At 36.6% G+C, this 18,769-nt stretch overlaps 2 protein-coding genes across 3 annotated transcripts; one reads left to right on the top strand and one right to left on the bottom strand.

Annotated features, from left to right (window-relative positions):
• Window positions 1-1,165: 1,165 nt before the first annotated feature.
• Window positions 1,166-6,268, top strand: cbll1 (Cbl proto-oncogene-like 1, E3 ubiquitin protein ligase). 2 transcript variants are annotated; one of them, XM_079817630.1, is made up of 6 exons: window positions 1,166-1,199; window positions 1,838-1,996; window positions 2,121-2,224; window positions 2,306-2,389; window positions 2,468-2,541; window positions 4,459-6,268. In XM_079817630.1, exons 1-6 carry the CDS (start codon window positions 1,187-1,189, stop codon window positions 5,486-5,488), a joined length of 1,464 nt encoding a protein of 487 aa, XP_079673756.1. In that variant the 5' UTR covers window positions 1,166-1,186; the 3' UTR covers window positions 5,489-6,268. The 2 variants fall into 2 exon arrangements, with proteins under 2 accessions (XP_079673756.1, XP_079673755.1); XM_079817629.1 differs by having other exon boundaries at window positions 1,169-1,199; window positions 2,118-2,224; window positions 4,459-6,055.
• An 841-nt stretch (window positions 6,269-7,109) lies between these two features.
• Window positions 7,110-16,557, bottom strand: slc26a3.1 (solute carrier family 26 member 3; the record flags this gene model as incomplete). The annotated part of the gene is given in 20 exon segments (XM_079817520.1): window positions 7,110-7,160; window positions 7,262-7,395; window positions 7,477-7,530; window positions 7,645-7,647; window positions 7,650-7,869; window positions 9,434-9,529; window positions 9,611-9,703; window positions 9,793-9,862; window positions 9,945-10,051; window positions 10,232-10,327; window positions 10,485-10,562; window positions 10,658-10,771; window positions 10,871-11,018; window positions 14,547-14,629; window positions 14,736-14,978; window positions 15,163-15,323; window positions 15,899-16,009; window positions 16,112-16,265; window positions 16,267-16,282; window positions 16,430-16,557. Coding segments are annotated over 20 exon segments (2,160 nt in total).
• Between the last annotated feature and the right edge of the window lie 2,212 nt (window positions 16,558-18,769).

Here is an 18,769-nt window from a genome sequence, read left to right as displayed (position 1 = left end):
TGCATGAATTATGGAAAACTTTACCTAGATTTTTTTAACATTATTTTTATTACTTTAATATGATGCTAAAATTGAAACCCATTTTCATTTTTATAAAATTCAGGGTTTTTTTTTTTTTTAATGATTTAACTGTCCAAGTATGTAGACACCATGCAACAAAGGCGTAAAATGGGATCAAAAATCAGTTTATAAAATACTAGCGTATTCATCATACTTTACTGTACATGGTAAAAAATGTTTCGCTCAATTGACCTCCTTGTAATAAAAAAAATTCACACATATGCCTGGGGCATTTGGCACATGGCTATCGCTGTCATCCATCTTGGATTAATGATGTCATCAAGCAATGATGAATATTTGGAATAGGCTACAAAACAGTGGCCACTGTTACAATATTGCTGTAAATCTACTGACACTGCCCTCAAGTGGTTTGAAGAAAATGACCATGATAAATGGACCCTAAAAACTTCCATGGACAGACACCATGCAGGAAAGGGATTATGTGTATGTAAATATATATATATATATATATATATATATATATATATATATATATATATATATATATATATATATATATATATATATATATATATATATATATATATATATATATATGTGTATATATGTGTGTGTGTATATATATATATTTTATTTTATTGAACCTGTGGTCAATCCTCAAATGGTGAGTAGACAAGAAGTAGTCCACAAATTGTGATCATCTCCGAGCAACTTGGCAAGAATTGATCGTCATTAGTCAGGATGTGGCCCAGAAGCTGATATCCAGCATGTAAACATTGTAAACACTGACTCTGCATATATTGAATGTTGTTATCAATAAAAGTCTTTAAAACTTGTGAAATGCGTATCATTGTTCAGTATACTATAGAAACATGTGAACAAATAATCTACAAATACTGAAGCAGCAAACTTTGCGAAACACTAAATTTGTCACTACCTATACTTTTGGCGACGTCTGTACAATAAAATACAATTTAAAAAAAAATCTAAATATAAAAAATCTAAACAATAATTTCAAGCATAAAATGCTTAAATGTATTTATGTATTTATTTATTAATTAATTGTATGGCTTTGAATGGTTTCGTTTTGCTTTTAAAACAACCAAATACTTTTATTTTGAAGTGACAAACCGGAAGCGCTGTTGAACGTTGGCTTCACACAGTTATGGACCACAGTGGTAAGGAGGGAAATTTATGGTTTTCATTCGTAGGTTTATTGCACCCAAAACGTGTTTCATATAACCACAAAACAACTGCGCTTAGCTTTTACACATGTTTGCGTGTAGAAAGACGAGCTACATCATGTGTATGCCTGCTTAAAGCCCTTTTCCTATGTCACCATCGGTTATGGCCTCTATGTCAATGTGGCGTTTATCTTCCTGATTCCATTTGATCCAGTTCTTTCAATATCTTGAAAAAAAATGCTGCATCATGATGTAAATAAAAACATAAATAAGTTAAAGCGCACAGTCTTTGGGGTTATTTAGTGTAACTGTTAACCAGTTGTATACAGTCTATGAGTGTAGCCTAATCGCTTGTGAGCTGCATTTTGTTGTATTGCTCCCATCAGTATCAATGTTAACCTCGCAGAAATATCAAGCCTTATGTACAAATGCAAATGTTTAATCGGTTCTATATACATTATTTGAATTAATTGATGCAGACTGCATGAATATGCGTGATTATTTTCAGCGCTAACGTTACTCAGATCGAGACGTTCACTGATTCTGTATTAATACCTAATGATGAAGGTGATTGCTTTTTTGACTGAAGGTCGAAATTAACACCTAATTTGTCCTTTTTTTCCCCCATACAGACAATGATATGCAGGGTACGGATGGGCCATTAGGTGGTCCTGATGTCAGGAGGAGGATCCCAATCAAACTTCTCCCCAAACAGGCCAGGAATAAACCTGCCCCACGACCGCAAAGACTAGCGGGACGGTTACCACCCAAAACCCTTTCTGGAGAAGAAGGTATTGTGTGTGTATATTTTTTCAATTATGTGCTTTTCTACATTTCATCAAGCATATTATCAGATATTATGATGCACTGCAAATGGAGCTTGTTTTCTTAACTGCTTTTCTTTTCCGCTAGAAGGGTTTAACTTCAAGAAGGAGGACCGATTTGATTGTGGTGTGAAAGCGGGAGACGCATTTGCAACTCAGCGTCGTTTCCCACAGCAGATGTACTGGGATTACAAGGTACGTCCATAAAAATATATATTATAAAATGTACTCACCTCTCAGATGCTCATGTTTCTGTGGTCACTCTTGTTTTTCTAGCTAAACTTGATCGGTGAAAAGGATGAGACACCTGTCCATTTCTGTGACAAATGTGGACTGCCAATTAAAACCTATGGCCGTATGGTGAGAGCAGTCGACGTGTAACGAATGTTCGATTTGCAAGTGAAATCTTTTTGGTGACATTGTATTGTTTCTTTGCAGATCCCGTGTAAGCATGTTTTCTGCTATGAGTGTGCATTACATCATGAAAGGAAGGGTGATAAGATGTGTCCAGGGTAAGAATAATGAGCAGTTTTTGCCTCTATTGAAGTGTTTGCATACAAATATCGCCCTTTACAGTCATGTTACATTATAGAGAATGCTTGGCTTGATGCAGCAGATATAGACCCCTTCAATGTTTGTAAACATCGAAAACCTAGGTTGTGTGCGCGCGCAGCATGGGGTCAGAAAAACAACGCATCTACTGTTGTCATAGTGAAAGCGCTAATGTAAAGGTAGTCTGTAGCATGCCACAGGTCACAATTATTGCCAGATATCAAACTTCACTGAACTATTAAATCAGTCTACAGTTTACAGAGTTTACTTACCATGGCTTAACTCTACCGTTGTTGTCACAATGTTGGCGCTAGCCTGTGACTAACTACTACCACTGTTTGTAACACTTTACTCTTTTTACCTTGGCTTAGTCACTGAATAGAATAGTAGCTTAGGTTCGCTACAGAGGGCAAGTATTTATAAGGCACATATAAAACACAGACAATGACTAGAGACGTACCAATTTATATTGTTTGTGCAAGATTAAATGAATATGCAAAAGCATCATTAGCCAACTATGGTCGCAAGTTCCGTCATTATCAACATAGTTCAACGAGTCTGTGTTTCCCGAAACCATAGCTCGAACGAACATTCGCAAACGGCATCGCAAAATTGTGGTTGGAACGACAGCTCTCGACCTGTCGTTAGAAGCATAGGTTCTTGTTGACGTGGACTGGATAAATCCTTATCTTGAGCAAAATAAGAAAGCTGACATTCAGTACGATCATATATTTTAGTCTTTTAGTTTGTCAAGAGATTTAAAGCACCTTTTTTGGACAGTGCGCATGTAGCCTATGTACGTTCTAGCTTATGATTGAATCTGGAAATAAAGCAAAATAACAGAGGAAAAAAAGAATTACTCCTCAGATACCATGTCCATAATTTATAGCAAAAAATCTAGCATGAATTCGATCTCAAACTCATTCATTCAAAGCAGTTATTACTCCACCACCTGCGTGACATCATTAACACACCCCAGCCTGTTTAATAGCTTGCAGCCACAGATGTCATCAAATTTATTTTTTACGGATGAGATCCTGCAGGAATCCTGAAAACCTTGACTCCACAACTGGTGCGATTTTCACAGGTCACGACGCAAGTAGGCATTTTTTTCTTGATGAGAAATTTCTCTCAATGAGATGGAATGAACTTTCTGACCCTGACATGCGCACTGTGAACTGCAAATTTTCCTGTGACGTGAACCGTGAAGGGGTCTATAGGACTGGATTATAATACCCTAACGTTCAAAAGCTTGCGTTTTTGCGTTACGTTTTTTGTTTGTTCCTTGAAAGAAAGAAATAGTTTTATTCAGCAAGGATTCATTACATTTATCATTAAAAAAAATGTATATTACAAAATAATTTGTATTTAAATGCTGTTCTTTTGAAATGTTTTCAATATTAATAATAATTAGAAATGTTTCTTGAGCAGCAATTTAATTACCACTTTCAAGGCCCAGAAAGGTAGTAAAGACATGGTTAAAATAGTCCATGTGACTACAGTGGTTTTATGAAGCGAGAATTGAAGCGAAAAATTAATTTGTTTTGAGCAAAACCCCCCTAAAATAACGACTTTATTTAACATTCTCTTCTGTGCCAGTTTCCTACGCTGTTGGCGTAGTAGATACAGTGCGGCACTTTCAAAGGTTTTTTCTACATTCAGAACACCGGCTTACCATTGGCCGACACTGTTTTCCAACGTTTTGTAGTTTATACTAGAAAATCTATTCGCAAATTTTGTGAAACAAAATTCTCAATGTTGAATATTAAATCAACAACAAATTTATATGAATATGTAAAATATCATCCAGCCCTAGTTTTGTACTAATGTGCATAACGTTGACGTTTTACTGATGTTGCTCTTCTCTCTGTTTCCAGTCTAAACATGTACAGCTGTACAGACCCGGTCCAGCGGATTGAACAGTGCCTGCGTGGCTCTCTCTACATGTGTAGTATCGTTCAGGGTTGCAAACGCACCTATCTGTCCCAGAGAGACCTGCAGGCCCACATCAACCACCGGCACGTTCGGTCCGGCAAGAGCTCCAGCAGCCGCTCTGACCCTCTCCACCTTCCTCCTGCCTCGGAGGTGTCCGACCGCTTCCGTGTGCCTCCGCCTCACCTGCCCAAGCCCCATGTGCTCATCCCTCCTCCTCTAGCTCATCAAGGTCATGACCCCTACAGTCAACCTCCCTCTGGCTCCCATGATGACCTCCGACCTCCGCAAGGCCAACCGCCGGGAGACATGGGGTCGTCCCGCTCTCTTGCTCAAGAGACCTTCCGCATCTCAACCGTCACTACGCGAAAGCATAGCAACCTCATCACTGTCCCCATCCAGGATGATTCTGCGAGCTCCGGACCGTCACGTGACACGCTTCAACAGCCCGGTAATGCTCCGCCCCCTCACCATCACCCTGGAGACTATCCAGGTCAGCCTGTGGTGACCCATCCGCATCACATGATGGCACCACCTCAACAGCACTACGGACCCCCTCCGCCCCCTCCCCCCATTAATCACCCCATGCCGCACCCGGGACAGGGCTCTAACACACCTCACATGGTTTTCAACCAGGCCCCTCCGCCACTGTCGTCTGTCCCCCCGCCCATCACCCCGCCTCCCGGACACCTCATTGGTCAGATGCCCCCATTTATGAACCATCCTCCACCTGGCCCACCCCCTCAGCACGGTGGTCCCCCTGTCAATGCCCCGCCACCCCATCATTACAACCCCCAGTTTCCCGAGGACAAGAGCACACTGAGCCCACCGTTTAACCAGCCGGGAGGCTTGAGTCCAGGAATGTGGCCGGCCCCCAGGGGTCCTCCTCCCCGAATGCAGGGTCCCCCTCCACAGGGACAGATGCAGGGGCCGCATCACCCGGATCAGGGCCGCTATAGACCATATTACCAGTAATAACGTGTTTTTTTTTTTTTTGTTGCTAAACAAAGTGATTTAGTATGTAAACCTGGCAGGGATTCAAATGCATATTTTGAAATTGGCTGAAAATATGAACTGTATAGTGGAGATCAGTACTGAATGGTGTTTTAAATCTTGTCGTCAGATATTCAAACATTTACTTTTTAATAATTGAGCCCATACATGCTGCATTTTAGGGGCATTTGTTGATTTTTGAATGTTGTTTCTTGAATGTAATCGAAATTAAATGTACAAATTAAATGCGCTTTTATTGCGTTCATCTGCTCTCACCTTGTGTCTTAAATTCGATTAAAAAAAACTCAATATAATATCTTGCTATGTCTGACAAAATGAGCTTGGAGTTTATATTCAATCTTTTTTTTTTATTTGTTCTGAAAGGTTGGCTGAAAGCGAATAGGCAAATGTACAATATGTAATTGTCCTAAATGTTCTTTTTTTTATCATATTTGGCTGTTTGTTTACATTTTTTGTAAAACCAATATGTCTCATAAATGTTTACATATAAGCTGTCTATACCATGAAAATTAAAGGCAGGTAATGTATAGTTCTTTTAGTTTTATTACAATACATTTGTTTACACACATTCATTATAAAATCACCTGTATTCACATACGATTTTCAAAAGCAAATACATAGATAAAATACATTAATACATACATAATATTGATTTGGTTTGTCCAAAACGCAATACAGAGGAAATTGGTTGTGAATGGTTAAACTTTACACAGTTTACATAAATAAATATATAAAGATAGTAACATTGGCGCATTTTTGTTGCGATGGTGTGGACTTAACAGGAAAACCTGAGCAGATTTATCAATCCGAAAAATATCATTAAAGTAAACTAAACACTTAAACTCAGTTTAGTAACGAGACAAAGCTATAAATCTATCATAATCTATAGCACATTTACTATTTTCCGGATATAATTAAGATAGCTCGTGAATTTTTGATTGGTCCGTCTTCGCGTCTTGAATGCAGATTTCAGAAATCCATCCGCAGCCCTGACTGACAAACGTTGTACGCTTTAAAAACTAAATAATACGTCGTTACAGTTTCCGCATTTTACATTATATTCCTTGTCCATTCACGAAAAAAAGAGGAAACATTTGCAGGACCGTGGATAATGGAAATCGCCTGTGGTAGGCCTAATAGACTTTGCTCTCTTTGAGCAGTAACACGTGCGACGACAGATGACCAAAACGGAGGGGAAAAGGAGGACCAGGGGTTTATAAGGTAGGTATTGTTATCATTAAATGTTCATTAAAATGTCCGTTAATGTCCAAAGTAGGCTTCTTGTGAAATGTTCTCCTTTCACTAATCCCCAAACAACATGAATGAATATACTGTAAGGCCACTAAATCACCAGTAAACATGGTAGCTGACAATGGATGTATGCTGACAAAATAGTGCATTTTCTTTTCTCAAAGCAGCCTGAGTTTAGTGTATGTCCACTGGCCAGACTTAAATATAGCCCAATAATGTGCTGTGACAGTGGTGAGATGCATCTCTGCCCATATTGTTTGGCTGCACTCATAAAACATTTACCACAACCTCTCAGGCATTTAAAGAGTATTTCAGCAGGGGTTTCTGTTCCTCACACAGTTACACTGCCTCTCAGAATGACTTCGTGGTTTATGCTTATATCCTGCAAACACCACAACACAGATAGACACAAATAGATCAGCATTGTTGTAAATTAAATATTTATTATCACAATATTGGATCAAAATGAATCATGTTATGTACCTTTTCTAGTTCTCCATGATCTGGATGCATCTCCAGAATGTGCAACACAGCATCATGTAGTGTGGGGTAAAAGATGGACGTCTTAATCTCGTCATCAAAAAATGTACATTGAAGAAGTTTCTCCATGATGTACACTGTAAAAAGAACAGAACTGTCTTAATGAAGAGTTTTTGGATTAAAATAGCTGGAAATAAGGACGATTTAAAACGTTTTACCATCGCATGAAACTATGTAGACGTCCACCTCGATTCGTATAAACTCTTTAGCATCTATTAGAAAAACAACAGTTTGAGGTAAATGAGGAATTTCTGACCATCTTAAAGGAAACCAGGCCCAGTGAAAATAAACAGTATGCTGTTTCTCATCATAGTAAGCCATTTTACCATCTTAAGACCCTTGAGTGCAGATATATCTAGGAATGAGACCGCAGAGAAGTCCAGGACCAAACTGTGCATGTTCACAGGAGGGACAGAGATGTTTGCAGGCAGTTCTGCGTTCCAGTTCACCTGGATTGGAAGGCCAGAGAAATCAGTTGGCTGGTCCAGACTCTCCATGCTGATGTCATCCTCTGACGTGTCAATTGATGGTTGTCTCACCTTAAGGCCTCTCTGGATCACGAAGGATGTGAATATTGTTACTATATGCATTTCACATCATGCAAGAACCCAGCTTTTCTATTATTCAATTGACTTCATTTAGTACAAATTTTCTTTATCAGAACAATATCTACTCATTCATCACTATTACTGGTAATATAACTTTACTTGTTTAAAAAAAATTTTTTTTTGAATAATATTCCATTAAAATTACAAAAATAAAATAATAATTATTTAAATAAATCCATATGGGAAGTCAGATAGTGTCTTTAATTATCCTATCCTATTAATCCAATAAAATACAATAAATAATTATTATTTGAATAAATCCAATAAATAATCATTATTTAAATAAATCCATATGGGAAGTCAGATAGTGTTCCTAATTATCCTGTCCTATTAATCCATTAAAATACAATAAATAGAATAAATGAATAATTATTTAAATAAAAAGTATGGGAAGTTGGATAGTGCCCTGTCAAAATAATTCATTAATAAATAAATAAAATCCTATTAATCCGTTAAAATTACATAAATAAAATGAAATAAATAATCATTATTTAAATAAATCCATATGGGAAGTCAGATAGTGTCCTTCATTATCCTGTCCTATTAATCCATTAAAATACAATAAATAAAATAAATGAATAATTATTTAAATAAAAAGTATGGGAAGTTGGATAGTGCCCTGTCAAAATAATGAATTAATAAATAGATAGATAAAATCCTATTAATCCGTTAAAATTACATAAATAAAATGAAATAAATAATCAGTATTTAAATAAATCCATATGGGAAGTCAGATAGTGTCCTTCATTATCCTGTCCTATTAATCCATTAAAATACAATACATAATAATTATTTAAATAAATCCATATGGGAAGTCAGATAGTGTCCCTAATTATCCTGTCCTATTAATCCATTAAAATAAAATAAATAATTATTATTTAATTAAATCCATATGGGAAGTCCGATAGTGTCCTTCATTATCCTGTCCTATTAATCCATTAAAATACAATAAATAATTATTATTTAATTAAATCCATATGGGAAGTCAGATAGTGTCCTTCATTATCCTGTCCTATTAATCCATAATACAATAAATAATTATTATTTAAATTAATCCGTATGGGAAGTCAGATAGTGTCCTTCATTATCCTGTCCTATTAATCCGTTAAAATTACATAAATAAAATAAATAATCATTATTTAAATAAATCCATATGGGAAGTCAGATAGTGTTCTTCATTATCTTGTCCTATTAATCCATTCAAATAAAATGAATAATAATTATTTAAATAAATCCATATGGGAAGTCAGATAGTGTCCTTCATTATCCTGTCCTATTAATCCATTAAAATTACATAAATAAAATAAATTAATAATTATTTAAATAAAAAGTATGGGAAGTTGGATTGTGCCCTGTCCAAATAGTTCATTAATAAATAAATAACATTTAAATCTTAAAGTATTTTTAATGTCATGAGATACATAAATTAAATGTGTCCAAATGTTTGAGTTATAGACTACTATATACAAAACATCACTGATAAATCATAATAATGGAAAGGACGTACATCTGACACCTCCAGTTCACCATTATGCAGCATTTTTCTGATCTTTCGCAGGGCTTTGTTCCTTTTCTTCAACACTCTTAGGGGATTAAAACCCACCTAGAAGAAAACAAATATTTAGCCCAGAAAAATAACACCCAGTTCTTTCTATACAAATCTGGAGAATAACTAGAAACGTACTGCTTGGACCAATTTGTCTCTGAAGAAATCAATGTTAGCAAAGAAGATGGGCGAGGGGATTTTGAATATTTTAACTTCGTCAGGTTCGGAAATCTGAAATGGAATAAAATCACATTGAAACAACATTTTGGTATTTTTAAAAGAAAGAAAGAATCTAGAGGAAGGGCAAGATCAGCACTCACAGAGATGTAATCTTTGCGATCCCTGTAGATGTCAGTTCCTGTAATATTGGCCAGGACGGAACAGCGTGGGCTGCAGCATTCAAAATATTATCATGCAGTAAAAATTCAATAAAACTATATGGTATTTGAAGGTATCATGAATCCTCTCTTACAATTGAGTCCTGCAGACCACAGTGAACAATTCTGCCCCAAGACCCACAGCCAACCCCAGATCCAACCCCAGAAAAAGAGAGGCCAGGAAGGTCACCACCCAGGTCACCTGTGAGAAACAGACACATGGGCTTGACATTTTGATCTGGATCTCAATTTAGTTTTTGTAAAAGTGTCTTCAATTTAGATCAGCATATGCTTAGGTTTTTTGATTTTATTCAAATAAAAGCTGCTAGAGGATTAGATAATCAAAGATCATTCTCAAAACCATAAAAAAAGAAAAACTCACAAAATCAGGCCGGTCATTCTTCCATAAGAATGGCAGCTCTCTGAACTGCATCAGCATGCCTTTCAGATTAACAATGACCAGAGCACCTAGAACAGACTGAAAAGAAAAGCAGAAAGGTCAGTAGACTGACTCCTGCATCTAGCAGTCAGTTTATATTACTAAAGGGGCTTTATATAGAGTTTAAAATGTGAGATTAGCTCTAAATTGCTTCATGCCGTGTGTATTGGGTGTATAAAGACATAATAATTCTCACCCTGGGCAACGGCTCAAGTAGAAATCCTACTGCGACAATCACAATCAGTACCATCATGGCTGAAAGAACTCCAGCTATCTACAAATGTTATAAAACAAATAGTAATCATTCATTCTTTGTGTTCTTGTAGACAGCAGATGGCTGCAGATCAAGGAATAGCATGAGAGCTTTACCTGTGTCTTCCCTCCGGTGCTCTCTTGTTTAGCCGTCCTAGAAAGTGCAGTGCTGGCGGCAAATGAGCGAAAAGATGCCCCAAACATGTTGCTTACCCCGAATGCGATGAGCTCCTGTTACATACAGATACAGTATAAAAAGGTGTCCGTGTTTTTTGCAAAAGAACAAATTCAGAATTTGCATTGTTTACAGTGAATAGAGCCTCAACTGACCTGGTTCCCATCAATCGTGTAGTCGTGTTTGACGGAGTAGACTTTAGCTACTGAGAAAGCCACAGCAAATCCTACTATGGCCATGGGGAAGGCCTCCACTGCAATCTCCTCAATGACTTCCAGGTTTGGAGCAACTGGTGATTGATAGCTATGAAAGAGAGATGTTACATTACATGTTGATTTGAAAAGGCTTTATTATATATAGGGTAATCTAATGTAATGTAATGCAATGCAATGTGATATAATAAGTAGTGCTGCCAGTTGATTAAAGGGGTGATGAATTGAGAAATCAACTTTCCTTTGAGCCTTTGGTATATAAAAGTTCATCGTGATATAAGAATATCCTGTAAGTTTCGGCGCGGAAAACTTCCTTGTTAGTCAAAGAAAAGCTTTTATTGACACCAGGCCCAGAAAACGCTCAATCTCAGAATATGTCGACCATTGACGACATAGAATGCCGCCTCAAGCCCGCACACTGACTCGTGGAGCTAAACGGGTCGCGCTACCAAGCAATAAACATGCCGGTTCCAGCTCACGTGTGTAAGACATTGCGTTTGTTTGCTTCATTTCACCACGGAATCGATTGTAAACAAGATACAGGTCGAGTCTAGATCTGCAGACATATTGAGATTAAAACACAATGCTGTGCCTTCTATATTGGATACGACAGGAATGGTGCAACACACTTATGTGAGTAAAACATGTTTTTTATATGTGACAGTATTGCATTGTTACAGATTGTTTGATATCTATTGATTGCATACCTTAGCACGCTGTCACAGGCTGGAGAATCCTTTATTTGAGGTGTTATTGGTTCATTCGTGATCAGACTCGGACATGAAACGTTATGGGCCAGCGCTCACAAAGCTCTTTCAGACGGGCTACCAAAACGTATCACTCGCCTGCCGACGGGCTATCTTAAAGGGGCTATATGCGTTTTTCTGAAATTTAAACTCGCGACTGACACCTGTGGCCAAAAAACAGAACTGCTCTCATTTTCTGCTCGCTCTCGCAGCGGTGGTGACGTCACATCCGCAGACAGCGCGGGAAAAGACGACCCGCCAGAAAATAGGAAAAATAGGATACAGGCTTATAGGTGCACCCACTGTGAGCGGACAAGGTGTCAGTATGCTCATCAGGAGATGTTTGAGTCATAAATGGTAAAATAAAAAGGCTATTGTTACGTTTATTTTGGGGAAAAAGTTGCATATAGCCCCTTTAAACCAATCGTGGGTGGATGAGAGATGAATCATTGTGTTTGTTTTGATAAAGATATTTTGCGAGTCATGCGAGCGTTTCCTCAAATGCTGTTAGGGTGCTGAAGTTCATTAAATATGCAAATCTTATCCAATCCTAGCCGTGGCCGTTTACTTCCAAGTCTTCAGTGCGGCACGCCCATCAAAACCGAGCGTTTCTTCAGAGAGCCTCAAAACCAAGGCAGAAAATAGCCTATTTCTTATTCATTATGATTTTTTTTAATGTAAAAACCACGCGAACGTCATAAGTTGACAACAGTATAATAAAAAAAAAGGCAGTTCATGACCCCTTTGAAAATAACTGATTAATCACACCTTTTTTCTGTAATTAATCACGATTGGAGTTTTTAATATAGTAATAATTTCACCGTTACTCTCCAAATTAATGTGGAAACAACTTAAAGACAGTATATTTTAAATATTTGTTTAAAGGGTTACTTCACCAATTAGCATTAAGCTTTGTATCAGTAGAAACCCGGTTGTATATTCGAATGACCGTGCCCCCCCCCCCCCCCCCCCCCCCCCATATCCCCCTGAGGCGAGAAATTTCAGAATTTCTTTCTGGAAAAAACCTCAGATGACGCAAAAATCGTCATTTAACATCATCAGAGGCTTTTTGGGCCAGAGGCTAGAGACTACAGCCAGTAGTAGGAGATGGTTCTGCATGTTTTCAACCCGCCCATAGGGGGTGGGATCTCACATTCTTACAGAATGTAAAATGCGCACAGCCACTTGGGCATTCATAACGGAGCGGGGATCGGAGCAAAGCGAGTGTTTTCAATGAATTCCTATGAAAGTTAAGCTTCCATAGGCATGAACTGAAAACGCACCAGACTAGACACGCACCGTGAATGACTGTGAGGCCGTGAATGAATGCCGTGCTCATTTTAGTTTCAGTTTAGAATTAGCGCCAATTCGGGGGCGGGTTGCTTGAATTGTGGGTTCATTTTTTTGTGTTCAAGATTTACAAAAATGATATAATGAGAATGTACAACATGACTCCATTTTCCAAACCGTGTTTTTGTCTTACCCTGAATTATTATGGTACACTTATAATAAGTGTTTATGTTGGGACTATTTCAGACCGGTCGGGTAGGAACCGCTGCGGAGGAGCACAGTCCCTGGTGACTCACCATAGTAATAAACAGAGAGAAGTAGCTCTGGCTGCAATGTTCTTGCGCAAGACGCATGAAGTTCTGTTTATTAACCGCTAGAGCGCAACAATTTACGGACTGCAGCTTTAATGAAAAACACAACAACACAACGGTACAATGACAAACTCATTAAATAGGCGCATTTCGCTTTGAAACCAAATCTTCCATGATAATCTTGTCTGTCAGCTCCTCACTCTCTTGATGAATGAAATTGACTGCCGCTGCGTTTGTGGTGCGGCTCTTGTTCGACTCATGCTGTATTAGTCAGACACGTTCAGTTTTTAATTGTTGTGTCTGTTCTCTAACTGACCTAAATTATTTTATTACTATAAAAAAGAAAATGACGGTGGGGGCGGTGCCGTGGTGGGCAAGTGATGTAACCAGTAGGCGTGGCTTGGGAGTGGCCTCATAGAGCAGCGAAGCAAGTGCATTCTGGGAGTTGTTGTCTTTCATCCACATGAGCCATTTTCTGGCTTTCCTCAGTCTAGAAGTCACCAACTTCTAAAATAATTTCACATTTCTACTACATAAATGACCCAATTTAAATAAACATTCATCTTTCCAGCGAAGTATCCCTTTAATGGCATATTTTTATGAATGAAGGCCAGTATCACTGATACTAATACTGCTACTGATTTTTTCAAACTGATTTTTTTCAAACATTTATGATAGACATTCAACATTACAGTATAATTAAAAGCTAGTCATTTCAATATTTATTAGGCTTTAAAATTTGTGAATCTAAAACAATCTTCACATAAACCCATTATAATAAATACCATATTTACCTGTGGCCTTCCTACCTGTTAGACATTGAATAAAGTTATCAAACACCTTTCTTAACTGCATAAATTATCAATTAAATATAGATTAATCCTTATTAAAGCTACAAAGAAATCACAGCAACTGGTTTATTTAGATCTGCCGCTGCCAAACATATTCTCTTTTGTCTTGTTGCGATTAAATGGTTTAAAAGCATTTGCATGAATAAGATAGTGATCGAATGATGTAACGCTAGCCAAAGGATGATTCAAAAAAATAGATGCTGTTAATAGCGTAAAATATTGTTAAACTGAAAAAATGTAATGTGCTAATTTTGACAGCACTAAATAATATAATATAATATCAATAAAATGTAACCTAATTAATATTTTTCAACCCCAAATCCAAGTCGTTGCATAATTTAGAACAGTCACTTATATGCACAATATATCTAGCACTTTTTATGATGTCAATTTTGTAGATTACATATTGTTCGATTCTCACCCGTTCACCATCTCCCCAACCACGACCACACCAAATCGCTTCTCGAAGTTGAATGCGTAAGAAACTCCACAAGCGATAGCAGTCTGTTGGGTAGATTTGCATTAAGTTTGATAGATTTTATATTGGGTAGATTTGCATTTGGTTTGATAGAAGTGATATATTCTGTCTTAGTGTGGTAATTATGCCTACCATGATGACTTCTATAGGTATCGGCACCGGTAGTTTCGACTTGAATCTGTCATTGATCTCCTTTACAATAAGCACCAGTGCCATGATCACAATAGATGTCACCAGGTCGGCTACATTCGTTTTAGTGATTCGACTAAAAACTTCCACCAAAGTCTGAGATTCAGCTGCAGTGGTGAATCCTGACACAAGAGTATCTGACAGATACATGACAATGAAGCCCACCTGCAGCATCCCCATTATGAGCTGAAAAATAAGAAAAGTATATATATATATATATATATATATATATATATATATATATATATATATATATATATATATATATATATATATATATATATATATATATATATATATATTTTATTTATATATACAAAAAATTTATTTATTTTGGGGTGAACTGTGACTTGTCTTTTCGAGAATATACCTTAAATGCGCCCATGAGAAAAGTAACCGAGGAAGCAACTAGAACTCTCTGCTGTTCCATGCTCAACCCTTCAAATCCAGTGATGTTTGCCGAGGGTCCCTCATCAGGCACCAGTCGTGTGACAACAGCGCCCACCATTAGACTCAGAATAGGAAAAGCCCCTAAAACACGGTCCAATTAGAAAGTGCAACTCATGTCCAAACCTTCACTTCTAGTTCATTAGCCTCCTATGATGTTGTGTGTACACATCCAGTCAAACCAAAAATTATTCAGACACCAGATATATATATATTTTTACTAGTGGGTGCAGGACACTATAGTTCATTTATGTAAATGAGGTTAGCAAAATAAAGTAAACTGTGACAAAAATTCTTCATACGCTGGACTACCAGTAAAATTTATACCAATTTGGGACCAAAATTATTCAGACACTTTGACCTGACCATGTTTTGCTTAAGAGTTTTTTTCTTGAATTGCTAATGCAACCTTTTACACCATAGACTGAACAAAATGAAGCATTGCTTGGTAATTGGTTGACCTAAATTGGCATTATCTAATTGTGTACTCACAGCTGACAGCTGATTGGTTAATTGTAATCCATTACATACCTTTCTATCAAAGTTATCTGACATTATCAAGATGAATTTGTGAGTTCTTGTCACATTTTATTACCATGAGAAATGTTTTGGTTTGACTGTATATCATGTATAAACGCAGTTGACAATATATCACCCACCTACTGACAGGTGTCTGGAGGTGCCCAAAAAGAAGTAGACTATTGCAGGGAAGAATGCAGTGTACAGTCCATATCCCGGTGGTAAGGAGGCCAGCAAGGAAAATGCAAGTCCTGATACACAATAATGGTGCAAGTTTTTTAAAATAATGTATTTCTGTATTAAAGAAATCTTCATAAAACTTCAGCCAGTCTGTGTTAAAAAACATGCAATACCTTGTAGCACTGCCACTAGCCCAGAGCTGAGGCCTGAAACAATATCACCCAGCAGCCATTCTTTGATGTTGTAGTTCTTCATCCATCCAATGATTGGAAGAAAGGAAAGAGCTGCATTCTTTGCACGATTCATATCACAACTACAGTGTACACAATAAAAACACAATTTGCCTCACTTAGAGCCATACGTTTAGATCCATTCGCTATCTCGGTAACAACATCTTCAAACGGGCTTATTTCAGTTTATTATAAATGCGTTATTGAAGACAAAGGCTAACAATAAATAAAAGGTGACTATATGAACGGACAGATTCTTACGTGAAGTAGTCTTTCAGATGGTGCCGTAAAGTTTTGCGGTTCCTGTTGACTCTCTCGTGCTGCTCGGTAAAGGAATCCTCTGAAAACAGAGGCCTGACCAACACATAGTGTCTGCCGAAGGGCTGCATCCTGATTAGTTAGTTTTCAGATGCATCTCGAGTGCTTTATATAGTTTGGTTTGTTTGACGAGGGAGCCATCATTGGTTTTATCGCAGATATTATGGGCTGTCTTTTGCAAGCATTAATCATTGATGGATTTTATAAAAAAAATTTTTTGTCATTCTTCCCTATTTACATGCTTTTTTTAGTAAAGGAAACAAAAATAGGGCTGCAGGAAAGTATGTGAACCCACATGGCTTTGAATGTATGAATTACTGCATGGAAGTCACAACAGACAGCGATTAACTTCCTCCATTTAGACTAATGAACATCACAGAGATGCTTTTGAAATCCGCTAGGCTTTATGCAAATGAACAATACTTCTGTTCTCTTTTTTTTGTTGAGGATTGGTTCAGATCTAATGTTTCTTGTGAATGCTGATGTTTTTCATTGAGCGTAGTGACTCTAACCTACACATGCAATCTCGTCTCATTGTTTGGACTCCAGCTTTGTCTCTCATACTAGTTAGCTTAGGGCGTTCTTTACTTTGCACTGTACATGTTTACTCAATGAACTTATTACTGGCATTAAAACGTGCCATTGTTTGTGTATTATGTGTTTATGCAGACTGTTTATTGTTGTGTGACTTAATTGAAAATCAAGCCAAATTTTATGAGCGGTTTATGGATAAAACCATGTTAAGTCCAAAGGTTCACAAATACTTTTTTCCCCCTGCTACTGAATTTCCTTTTGGCCGGATTTGAAATTACTCAGACTAGTTAAATACGTCTATATCAAGTGTTGGCTGTTTACTGAGTCAATGAGTGCACATGATTGTCGATTGCATGTATATAAAGTATTGTGCGATATGACTCTGCAATTTCCATTTTGTAAAATGTGATTTAACCAAATAGAACTTGTTCCTGGATCAATGTCCTTTGTTTGTCCAGGAACCACATTCCAATCACACAGTTTCTATAACCTACACCTGAAATCAGAGAGACATTATTATTAGAGACATTATTGTTATCATGTTGTTCTGCCTAACTCTAAGATCTGATTGGTTAATACCAATGCTGTTCCATACCGGAAAGGATGTTACTTCTTAAATCACGTTAAGTAATCTATTTTTACAGCATGTGTTTCTCTTTTGTTTTCATGCAACATATAATATTAATTCAATGCAAGTTATATCCCTTTATGGCCCAATTGCAGGAAAGAGTGCTTTTTGCTGCCTCGTTCCTTACTAGAATCAACAGGACTGAACTTAGTCACATTCAATTGACATTTGATCAGGCTTTTATTGAAAAGAAATAAAGAAATATTATATATATATATATATATATATATATATATATATATATATATATATATATATATATATATATATATATATATATATATATATATATATATATATATATATATATATATATACTATTACTACTATTATACTACAATACTACTAGACTATTATATACCAGCACGCCCATTGCAAGTAGGCTTTAACTTTTTTTTGGCTTTTATTATAGTTCACCTTATTTTATTTATCCATTTATATTGAAGATACCTTTTTGAAAGATATTGGCTTGTGCTTTTTTTTGAGAACTTGAGCTTAACTGAGACTTGAGTGTCTGTAGGCGTTTCTATCTGCCTGGTCTTACTTGTTGCCTCTATTTGAGTTTTATATAAAAATAAAAATACAAATAAAAAACAGCAAGTTGTGTCAATTAGGTAGTTTTATTTTTTATTGACATGACAAATTGTAGCAAAAAATGACAGTGCTCTAACAGCAGTTATTAGCGGAATACATTAATAAATGACATTGACATTGAAATTGACATTGAACATGAGATGGATGTAATGAAGACCAAGTTCCAGTGAAATATCTTCACAATCCTATATATATCAGTGGTTCTCAAACTTTTTACACCAAGTACCACCATAATGACCAACTTTAAAATACAGTAGCATAGTAGGCCTAATTATTGAGCTACAGCTCTGTACAGTTAAAAACGAGGCAGTTTATTCCTAATAATAATATTTATTGTTTTCAGCCACTTTAACATAATAAAAACACAGTTTGTACATTAACACTGCACTGTGCATACATACAGGTAAATAAAATAATGATTAAATTAAAATGTGTTGTAAAGTTAAATTAAAACTACTGTACTTAAATGTAAAACAAAAACTTTACTCAAATAAAGATTAAATTAAAATGTATGAGTTTTAACGTAC

This window comes from Gobio gobio, assembly GCF_949357685.1.
Source record: "Gobio gobio genome assembly, chromosome: 5".
NCBI lineage: Eukaryota > Metazoa > Chordata > Actinopteri > Cypriniformes > Gobionidae > Gobio > Gobio gobio.
Note: the sequence above shows the minus strand (reverse complement) of the source record. Positions and strands in the feature narration are given on the sequence as shown.

Bases quoted from the DNA above. Each gene is read 5' to 3' on its own strand.
- cbll1 (XM_079817629.1), top strand. The intron at 1,997-2,117 runs GTATTGTGTGTG...CTTTTCCGCTAG, and splicing joins AACCCTTTCTGGAGAAGAAG to AAGGGTTTAACTTCAAGAAG. The intron at 2,542-4,458 runs GTAAGAATAATG...CTCTGTTTCCAG, and splicing joins GGTGATAAGATGTGTCCAGG to TCTAAACATGTACAGCTGTA.